Here is a 10372-nt window from a genome sequence, read left to right as displayed (position 1 = left end):
TACTGCTCGGTGTTGCGGTTGCTGCCGGGCACCGCCGTCCCGCTTCTCTCCTCTAGTCGTGTCGTTTTCTTGTTGCTGTGAAGCGGCCCAGCACAACTGCACACAACTTTTATTCGTTCCCCTTTGTCGCTCGTCACCTCGCTCGCACTGACGTCCGCGGCAGCGTGGGAGAAGATTGAGCACTGCCGCCTTGTGTTGAGCGCTTCAGACGCCGAAGCGGCGCACAGCAACGGCCACGGCGCGCTGCCGACTCAGCACGCAGTGACGCGTACACCGCCATCCTTGACTGCATCGACACACATCTTTTACGTACGTCTCCCACACCCACCTCACCCACACACGCCCATACCCGCGCCGATATTCGGGTTGCCCAGCCCCCACTCTTCATCCTCCTCTTCTACAAACCTCAATCGTCTGCGAAGCAAAAATGAGCGACGTGGACGTGGTGGCGAATTTCGTGGTCATGACGGGGGCCACCGAGGATCAAGCCATCCACTACCTTTCCACGTACAACTTCAACTTGGAGGATGCTGTCGTGGCGTTTCAGGTAGACAATCCTCATCCCTCGCCGCCGCACACACGAGAGGACTCTCCACACTACTCCAGCGTCGACACAGGGTCACCCATGAGCGCGCCATCGCCGGCCTCGCACCAAGTGGAGGGCTTTGCGTTCCCCCAGGCGGCTCAGCGTCCACCCACGCCACCGCGACAGCGAGCTCTTGCCTCCTCGACTGCCGAAGCGATACAGCGCCTCTTCGCCCGTCCTGACTACGTAGTGGGCAGCGACAGAGCCACCTTCGACGCTGAGTGCGAGAAGGCCGCATCGCGCCACTGCTGGGTCGTCGTGTCCGTCGTGGACAATTCGTTCCCCTGCGAGTGCTTTACCCGCGATATCTGGGCCAGCGACGCCATGCGCTCCCTCACCAGCGGCAGCCTGTTTTGCTATGAGATCAACGTCACGCACACCCGCGGCATGGCCCTGGCCGAAAAGTACCACGTCGACAACAGCAATCTGCCCCGCATGTTCATGGTCGATCCGGTGACTCAGTTTAAGGTGCAGGAGCTGCCGCTCATCTCCTCTGAGGTGTGGCAGTTTGACAGTGCCGTTGTAGTGGATGCCATCATGCTCTTCATCACGAACCACGACCCCCCGCACGATCCGTTTGCCGGCGCGGATGATCAGCCGCAAAACGAAGGCGGCGGTGGCGATAGCGCTGAGTCGGCGTCCGCGAGTGCAAGCGTGAAGGCGCCGGCCGTGGTAGACGTCGACGAGGGAGACAGCGAGGCCGAGATGGTATCGCCTCCGACGATATCACGGAGCGTAGCCGGCGCGGTTGCTTCCACGACGAGCACGCTGGAGGTTGGCGAGCCGGGTCCAGTCGTCGCTCCCTCCCCGGTGACGCTGGACGAGTACACGGTCCCGGAGGGCACCACCGGCGATGCAAGCAGCGTCTTTCGACTGCGATGCCGACTGCCGCATTCGTCTTCCACTCTGCAGCTGCGCCCTGACACCCCGGTAGCGAGGCTCATCGACTACTTGGCGTATCTCTTGTACGCGGAGGACACCACGCGCTATGCGGTTCCGCCGCGGATTAGCATCTTCAGTGGGTTTCCTCCAAAGAACATGACTGCCGGGGAGATGGAGGGCATCACGCTGAGCACGTGGGACGGCGTGCGGAGCGGCGATGTCTTGATGGTTCGCGTGAATGCGTGACATGCCGAAGGCATTTCGTTGCTGTGCGAGAAGGAAGTCTCCGGGAGTCTGCTGCTGCTGCCGGCCGCTGCCGGCGGTGCAGCTGTTGCGACTGACGCGTATATATATATATATATATCCGAATCACTGTTTTCGCCACTCCATCTGCGTCTGGGTACACGCGACCACACACGTGCTCGCAAATCTTCCCGTGAGCCACTTGGGTCGCTCTCTGCTCCTATCCGTTGAAAGAAGACGCAGAGCGCACAAAACGACAGCCGCTGCTTGCGTTGCCTTTACCTGGTCTTTAGGTGCCATCAGACGCTCGCGCATGTGCGTGTCTGCTGAAGCTTCTGGCCGTTTGTGTGTGAGAGTACGTTTCACTGCCTTGTCGCCGTCGACATCACGTGGGACTCGACTGCTTTTCACGACCAGGTGCCTGCGGAGGTGTACTGAAGGTTTGCTCCTTGCGGTAACGCAGCCACGCACAAAGGCGGCCCACGATAGAAGGGTTCGGGGTGAGGATGTTGCATCAAAACGCTCTGCGTCCCATGCCGCGCAGGTGTGATGGTGATTGTACCAACAGTCGATGCATGCGCCGCGTGTGTTGCTGGGCGCTCGTCCACTGGACTTGTCTTCCATTCATTTTGTGCTGAGAAGAAACATACATGCACTACAGCTGGTGAAGAGCAGCCGCTCATAATGTTCTCCTGCCTCTATCTCTCTCTCTCTCGCGCGCGCTCGCATTTTTTCCGCCGCATTGGTTTGCTGCCGATGCTGTGATGCGCCCTCGTCACGCACGCGTCTCGGTCTGTTGGCCCGTCTGCTGACTTCTTCTCTTCTCCCCTTCTTCCCTCCACACGGTGGACGTGCACCCCGCCACCACGACTCCTCATCCTCATCTTCTTCGTTCTACTGTTACAACACTTCGACACACACAAACACACACACACACACCTTACACGTCGCTTGCCTCCCATCTCTCTTATCCATCCCGTCAAGCATCTAAGCCATGTGCCACGGGGATCGGTAGAACACCCACGCATCTCAACATACACACACACACACACACACACACACACACCGGATACGAGACACACCACACCCCATTCGTCTATCTCTCTGTGCTCCAGCAGGGTTGTGGGCCCTCATGCGTGGCGTATTGTGCTCAGGCATTGTGTGCGTATGAGCTGCCCAGCCTCAGAGAAGGCGCAGCTGACGGCTGCAGCAATGCCAGTCGCAGACAAGTTGAAGGAGAGGAGGCACAAGAAGTCCAAGGAGGCCTCAACGGAGGGTGGCCATCACCACCACCACCGCGCACACGAGAAGAAAAAGGGGAAGAGCGCCGCCAACGCAGATGCATCGACTTCGTTGCCGATAACCTTGTCCGAACCCCCCAAACACCGCGGCACCAAGGCGGATGAGGATGATGAGGACTGGGAGGCGAACCGCGCCGCTGTGGAGCGGCTTTGTTCACAGTACCCCAACAACGTCTGCGCCGACTGTGGAGAGACGGGTACTCGCTGGACTTCCGTCAACCATGGAGTCTTCGTGTGCATTCGCTGCTCCGGCGTGCATCGCTCCTTGGGCGTGCACATCTCGAAGGTCAAGTCGACAAACATGGATCGATGGTCCCTGGCAGAGGTGCGTCTGATGGAGGCGATCGGCAACGCCAAGGCGAAGACCCTCTACGAAGCCCGCCTTCCCACTGGCGCGCGTCCCTCTGGCGGCGCGGATGCCGCGGCGGACGACGCTGTCAGGTCCTTCATCCAGCGCAAGTACGAGCAGCGCGAGTTTGCCATGCACAACCTCAAGGACGTACTGGGGAGGCTGTACAAGGACACCGGATACGGCCGGCCAAAGATGGGGTCGAAGCCGGGAGCGGCAGCCGAGGGGACTGTCACCTCGCCCACGCGAGGCAGCAGCTCTGATGCCGTGCCGATCGATCGTGCCGTCGCTACAGGGAAGAGAGGCGATACCATGCGTGCCCTCTACGGCGATGCCGCCGCGGAGATGCAGCGGGGCTCGTCGAGGAGGAAGGACGCGGCCAGGCTGTCCGCGGCGTCGGCACCGAAGCCGACGTACGGCACATTTGGTATGGTGAACGTGCCAGTGGAGGAGTACGAGGCGCGGTGGCAGCGCACGCTGGCCGTGTTCTCCTCTGTAGAGGCCCTGCCAGCAGCGGCGGCGGCGCCAGCAGGGGAGATGCTGAGTGCAGATGAGAGGGGAAAGGAAGGCGGTGCCACGACTGCCACTCCTCTGACAGACCCCAACGACACCGTTGCTGAGCGTCCGCAGATGGGCGGAGCAGAGGCGACTCCGGCGACAGCTTCGGCTACCTCCTTTGTAGTGTAGCCTCTCTTTTCCTTCGGTGTCGTCTGCCCAGCTGCGTGAGCGCGCGCGTGTCCGCGCTAGCAGGTATTGCGACTGTCGTGTACACTTCGTCTTTAAGGCCCAATCAACGAAAAAAAAAAGCATAATCACTAGCTCACGTTGTTCATTAACGCAGTGCATCGGCTGCAGCAGTAGCTGATGTGTTGTGCTGCGTACCCATGCAGAGAGAGAGAGTGAATTTAGGCGAGGCCGGTGAGAGTGGGCAGAGGCGGCCGGCTTCAAGGGGTGCTCGCTGACGTGTTTCGTTCCATGTGTGTGTCGCTGCATGAGCATGGCGCGCGTTTTGATGCATTTTGGTTTTGCTGCTGGTCCCCGCTCCCCTTTGGCAGAGAAGATGAGGCACTGACGTATTCGCTTTCCGGAACCCCTTCTTACCTCGTTACCACCTCACCTCCGGGCCCGACTCAACTGTGTGTGCCCACGCAGGATAACGTAGCAGCCAATCAACCCGTTTTGTGTCTGTGCGTCGACCCTTTATAATTCTCCCGCCGCACGCAGGCACACAATACTCTCTCTAAGCGGCTTTCGCTCATTCCACGTGCGTGATCGAAGGGGAAAACAACATCCGAAGCACACGCATCACGCACGCGTTCTCTTCACCGCCATGCCTGCCTACAGCGACGCTGATGTGGCGGCGCTGAACCGCATGTTGAAGGAGCTGCGCCGTCACCCCGACGACATCCATCTCCGTGAGCTTATCGCTCTCAAAGAGTGGGCGATGGAGGTCGGCGCCTGCTTTCCTGCTGCTGCCGCGCCTCCGGCGTCGGCTGCGGCGGCCGCTGCCCAGGGCGATGCCGAGAGCGAGTCCGATGATGAGCGCTGGACGCTGAGCGATGGGGAGCCGGAGGCGATCCCTGCGAAGAACGGAGAGCCGTCTGATGCAGACGTGGATGCCGCCATGGCTGCAAAGGGCGAGGCCGTGGAGCTGCACGGCGAAGGCAAGCAGGAGGAGGCGATCGCCAAAATGGGCGAGGCGCTAACGTACAACCCCAGCAATGCCATGTACTGGGGAATGCGCGCGCTGTATCACCTGGAATTCAACAAGCCGCGCGCGGCCCTGCACGACGCCAACAAGGCTCTCGAGCTCAATCCGCAGAACGTGCGCGCGCTGCGTGTGCGCGGCACCGTGAACCGCCACCTTGGCCACTGGGAGGACTCCCTGAAGGACCTCAGCGCCGCCCAGGCGATCGATTACGATGACAAGACGAACGAAACGCTCAAGTACGTCCAGTCCCGCGCCACACACCGCCACAGGCGCCAACTGTTGCGGCAGCACGCTGAGGAGGAGGCCGCTGCAAGACGGCAGGAGGAGCTGCGCCGTCAGCGCCAGATGGAAGCCGAGAAGGCTGCAGCGGCTGCGGAGGCGCAGACGGCGTCGGGGAGCATGCCCGGTGGCATGCCTCGCGGCTTTCCTGGTGGCGTGCCTGGCGGGATGCCGGGAGGGATGCCGCCTGGTATGGAGTCCGTCCTACAGGACCCCGAGATCATGGCCGCCATGCAGGACCCCGAGGTGGCGCCGAAACTGGCTCAGATGATGCAGAACCCCATGGCCGCGATGAGCATGATGAACGACCCAAAGGTGGGCCCTGTCATGCAGAAGATCATGGCGAAGATGATGGGCGGAGGAGGTATGCCAGGCGGCATGGGTGGCATGGGTGGCATGGGCGGTATGGGTGGCGGGATGCCGGGTGGCTTTCAGGGTGCTGGTGGCGTGCCCCCTCACCGTGGTGCTGCTGACGGCGCGTCGGGTTCAACCCGGAGAGACGATCTCGACTAAGACTGCAGGTGGCACGGCAGACCAAGTTCGAGGAAGGTGGAGAATAGAACCAAGCGTGGAATGCACTTGATCGAACAGCCGTGGTCCCCCGCTTTACCGCAGCGTGTTTTCGTCTATTAAGGAGTGGCATCTAAACCATCGCATGCATATCCTCTCTCTCCCTCTTTCGGTTATCTGTGCCCCCTGCGCCTTCTCTCTCCCCTCTGGTTCGCCTCTCTTGCACGCCTTCTCGCTTCTGTATATCGCTTCTTCTAACGCTTTACTTGTTTTGTTTCTCGCCTTTTCTTTTTCATGCTTCTCTTGTCGTTTTGATGCACACATGCACTGCACCTCCTCTCCCTCCACCACCCTCTGTGTCTGTGTGTGTTTCTCTCTCTCGCCACGCGACAGCATGGAGGTCTGGCGCGCGTGTTTGTGTGTGTGTGGGGGGGGGGCTGGCGATGGAGTTGGTACTTGCACCGCCTGTTCACCGGTCAGCGGTATTTCTTTCGGCTCGGGTGTGTGCATTATTGCTCTTTGTGGTCCCTTCCCTCGCTCAGGTCTCTGCGGAAGGTGGACGGCAGCCATGTCTCAGCACCGTGGCCGAATCGCGATACTCCTTTATCTCCTCTGGTTCCTAAATACCTCGTATAGGCGCGTCGCAACGCCCGACAGTCTGCGCAAGAAAGGGAGCGAGTGCAGACGGCAAGGACTCATCCAGAGGTAAAAGACAACAGCCCTCTATGTCTCGCTCGCAAGAGCTTGCTGGGCGTATGTGCGCACGTAGTTGGGCGAGTGGAATGGAAGCACATCTTCTCCTCTGGCTAGCCTCATGCCAGGCTGGCACCTGGCTGGTCTCTCCTAGTTAGCGGTCGCGCTTATCACCCGCGCCGAGGCGCGGCTGCTGATATGTGCTTGCAAGCGTGACGCGGAATACTGCGCAGGGCTTCTCGTTTTTTTTTTTTGTTTCACGGATCTGGCTTTTGTGACGGGATTGCTCAGCATATCTCTTGCTGTGCCGTCATCTCTTCGAGGCTGCCAGCTTCTTCCTTGTCGGAGTCCCTCCGCTCTGCGAGCAGCGCCTCGGAGGCCGGGGGGAGTCGGTGTCTGTGTGCTAGCGTGTTGGTCTCCCTCTCTCTCTTTCTGCCTGTCCGCGTACTTGTTCATTTCGCTCTACGCCTACATGCTTCTCTCTCACTGCCTTGCTTGCTCACGTCTCTCTCTCTCGCCTGTGCGTCTTTCCTTCATCGCCAAAGTTGCTGCGCTTACACCTCAGCTGCTGTGGCACAGTCTTCTCTCACTCAAAAAGGAAGCAAGCCAACGCAACGCCCGCCCTCCCACTGCCCTCCCCACTTCCCGGATACACACGCACACACACACACACACACACACCCGCACACACAGAGAGAGAGAGAGACGCGCTACCGTATACCCACTCAAACGACGAAGAAAGCGGAAAAACAGTATGCCTTCGAAGCGTAACGGCTCGCCGGCCCGCAGCCGCAGCCGCAAGGGCCGCTCTGTCTCCCGCTCCGGCACTCCCGCGCGCGCTCGCACCCCGGCCAGCTCTCGAAGCCGCCGCCGCAGCAACAGCACTCCCCCTTCACAGGAGGTGAGGGCTCCGAAGGAGGCTCCTGCTATCTCCATGTGGGAGGCAGACGCTAAGTTGATGGCAGCGATGCACCGTCGTCGTTCTCGCGGCATGCGCGGCTTCTTTCGGAACGAAAAGGTGCGCCTGTGGGGCTACTGGGCCGCAGTCATCATGCTCCAAGTGATGATGATCGTTTGGGCCAAGTGGGCCGTGGACATGTACAAGTCGTACAAGGCGAGCCACTAGAGCGCACACTTGCCACGGTGTGCGCGAGCGTGTTGGTCGGTGCTGCACGAGTCACGCCTCGTCTTTTCTCGCTCACTTACCAGCTCCTCCACACGTCCCTTGCCCTCTAAACCCCTCCTGCGCTGAATGGCGCGCCTTTACGGCACCTTGCTCATCGCCCCATCCCTGTCCCTCCCCGCACAACACTCTGTGTTTTTGTGTACCTGTACGTCTCGTTATTGGTGTTCGTGGGGGGTGTATCTTCCATGCTGATCTCCGATCTGGCGGTGTTGCTGATTTTCTCTGCATCTCTCCCTGTGTGATTGTGTGCCTGTTCGGGCTTAACGAGGGTGCACGTGCTTGTGTATCCCCTATAGATACGGCGTGCATTCGTATGCGTTGTAGATGGAGCGGGGAAAGAGGGTCAGCGGCGGTGATGAAAGCAAGAGAGAGGGGCTGCAATGAGAGCCTCATCATACAGAGTTGGGTGGTGGTGGAGGGAAGGGAGGATGAGCTGTAAGGAGAGACGTGTGGGGGAGGAGGGGGACTTCAGTGGCAAAAAGACTGCTTGAGATATGGGCTCTTATAGATTGTAGGTGTCTGTTATGCATAGGTTTGAGTTTCCTATGTGGGTAACAGGAAAGACGGCGTTAATGAATGTCACTTATCCAAAGAGAGAGAGCGGTAGCGGCGGATGCAGTGGTGTTGTTGGGAGGGGGGGGGGAGACGGACGCTTGTGGTGGCGGCACCTCTGCACCTTCGCCTTGTTCCCTTCACTTATCTCTCTTTTGTGCGTTGTGTTGTGTTGTTTCCTCTGTACTAGAATGTTTTTTTCTTTCTGTTCCCTTTCCGTCGGATGCTTACGGGCACAAACACACACACACACACACACGCCTGCACAGGCGCACACAAGCGGAGGAGCGTGGCGGCCATGCTGTGATACACAGAAACTGCTGTTTGGGATCTCGGTGATCGTCATGGTGACGGGCAGATCAGTAGGCCAGATCCCCTTCTCAAATGAACCGCACTGTCGCATGAGTGTCTGAGTTCTCCCTCGTACACTGTGTGCCTCCCCCCCCCTGGTGCACTCGTCCGCCCGTCTGCCTGTGCCTGTGCCTGTGCCTGTGCCTGTGTGTGTGCGTATGCGAAGGCGTTCGACGGCGTTCATACGCACCCTCTTTTGTTTTGCTCCCTCTCTTTTCCATCTCCACTTGTACCATGTCTCTGTCTTTTGCCACTGTATGCAAGTGTGTGCATGTGCGTGTGTGTGTCTGCATGTATGAGCCATCGCTATGTATGTCGTGTGCGTGTTTTCGGGTCTCAGCGTGGGCGCGCTGTACATGTCCCTCCGTCTCTCCCTTCCTCCCTCTCTCTTTCTCACACACATCACCTCCCACACCCACACCCACGCACACGACGGACGCTTCTTTCACTTCTTTTCTTGTTTTTCTTTTCTTTACTCCTCTCTTGCCCCTGCGCGTCTGGCCGATGTTTCACTTGGACTGCCCATATCCATCCTTCCATCCCACACCTTCGTGTTCTTTTCTCTCCCTCGATGCCACCTCCCCGTCTTCGCAGGTTTGATGTGGCCGTTGTCTCGCTCTCCTCACCTTCGTCGCTGCCTGGCAATGTCCCAGTAGTGTACCCCTGCCACAACACTCTACATGCTTGCCCATCAAATCCTCGGCGTCTCGTGCGTCTCCATCTTGTCGTGGCATCTGCCGTGGATTGTGGTCCTCTTTTCGTGTGTGCTCTTCCGCTGCCACAGTTACTGTGATTGATGTTACCTTTCAAGGGAGGCGGCAGAGGTGGGTGGGTGGGTGGTGGTGCAGGAGACGGCGACGTGGTGGTTACAGGCGGAACCGAAAGAAAAACAAGAGAGAACGCGATGGGGATATACGATGTGTGGTGTCGCTGTGTGCTGTGGCGTTTGCCGGCGACCGCCCCGCTCCCACATCGCCTCCGCCGCGGTGCCATTGATGTTGCGGTCATCATCACCATGGCAGCTAAAGAGCCGTACCCCTCCCCTCTCTCTTTCTTTCCATCTCGCACTTGTGACGCATCTTCTGTCCCTCATGTTGTTAGACACATGACCGAACGCAAACCAAGAAAAGTTACCGGGCCCAACAGCAGCACAGCGTCTCTGGAGGTGGCGTTCATCTTGCGGAGCCACCAGCCCCCCCGACACATGTGCGTGAGCCCATGTGTGCACGCGCATAACTGAGCCAAGTCCCGGTCACTCGTGGAGGTCTCTGTATACCTGTTGCACGTGCACCGCTGTCTGGAGTGGTGGGGAAGGGCAATGCCAACGCGTGCTGAAGACCCCAACGCTTGCTCACTGCGCTCGCCCCTCCTCTCCCACCCCTTATGTGCTGAGGGAGGCATGCAGAGTGAGAGCAACCTGCTTAGCGGCGAATGACGCGCGTAAGATGGAGGGTAGGATGGATGACAGCGCTGCACCCCTCACTTGTGGAAAAGGCTGGCAGGCACGCTCCAAGGCCGCACTGCTCTCGTCGTTGTGATTTTTTTTCTGTGCTTGCATATGCGTGACGCGTCTCTGCTGGGCATTCACGGCCTCCCCCTCTGCCGCTCTCATAAAGCGCCGCGGAACTCACTGCCCGGGTACCTGTGTGGGCGCCACGATCACGGAGGACGCCTCCGTGCGCGGTATCGCAGGGCCCAGTGCACCTCCCACTCTGTCTGCGGGGGGAGG

General features: G+C 59.4%; 4 protein-coding genes across 4 annotated transcripts; all 4 read left to right on the top strand.

The window, feature by feature from the left end:
* Positions 1-427: 427 nt before the first annotated feature.
* Positions 428-1714, top strand: LDBPK_290350 (hypothetical protein, conserved; the record flags this gene model as incomplete). The annotated part of the gene is made up of 1 exon (XM_003862404.1): positions 428-1714. The coding sequence occupies one exon, from the start codon at positions 428-430 to the stop codon at positions 1712-1714; it is 1287 nt and encodes a 428-aa protein (XP_003862452.1).
* A 1164-nt stretch (positions 1715-2878) lies between these two features.
* Positions 2879-4048, top strand: LDBPK_290340 (hypothetical protein, conserved; the record flags this gene model as incomplete). Its single annotated transcript, XM_003862403.1, has 1 exon — positions 2879-4048. The coding sequence occupies one exon, from the start codon at positions 2879-2881 to the stop codon at positions 4046-4048; it is 1170 nt and encodes a 389-aa protein (XP_003862451.1).
* Positions 4049-4805: 757 nt separating this feature from the next.
* Positions 4806-5864, top strand: LDBPK_290330 (hypothetical protein, conserved; the record flags this gene model as incomplete). The annotated part of the gene is made up of 1 exon (XM_003862402.1): positions 4806-5864. One exon carries the CDS (start codon positions 4806-4808, stop codon positions 5862-5864), a length of 1059 nt encoding a protein of 352 aa, XP_003862450.1.
* Positions 5865-7308: 1444 nt separating this feature from the next.
* Positions 7309-7680, top strand: LDBPK_290320 (hypothetical protein, conserved; the record flags this gene model as incomplete). The annotated part of the gene is made up of 1 exon (XM_003862401.1): positions 7309-7680. The coding sequence occupies one exon, from the start codon at positions 7309-7311 to the stop codon at positions 7678-7680; it is 372 nt and encodes a 123-aa protein (XP_003862449.1).
* Between the last annotated feature and the right edge of the window lie 2692 nt (positions 7681-10372).

Source organism: Leishmania donovani, chromosome 29 (assembly GCF_000227135.1).
Source record: "Leishmania donovani BPK282A1 complete genome, chromosome 29".
NCBI classification, from domain to species: domain Eukaryota; phylum Euglenozoa; class Kinetoplastea; order Trypanosomatida; family Trypanosomatidae; genus Leishmania; species Leishmania donovani.
This window is presented reverse-complemented; position numbering and strand designations above follow the sequence as displayed.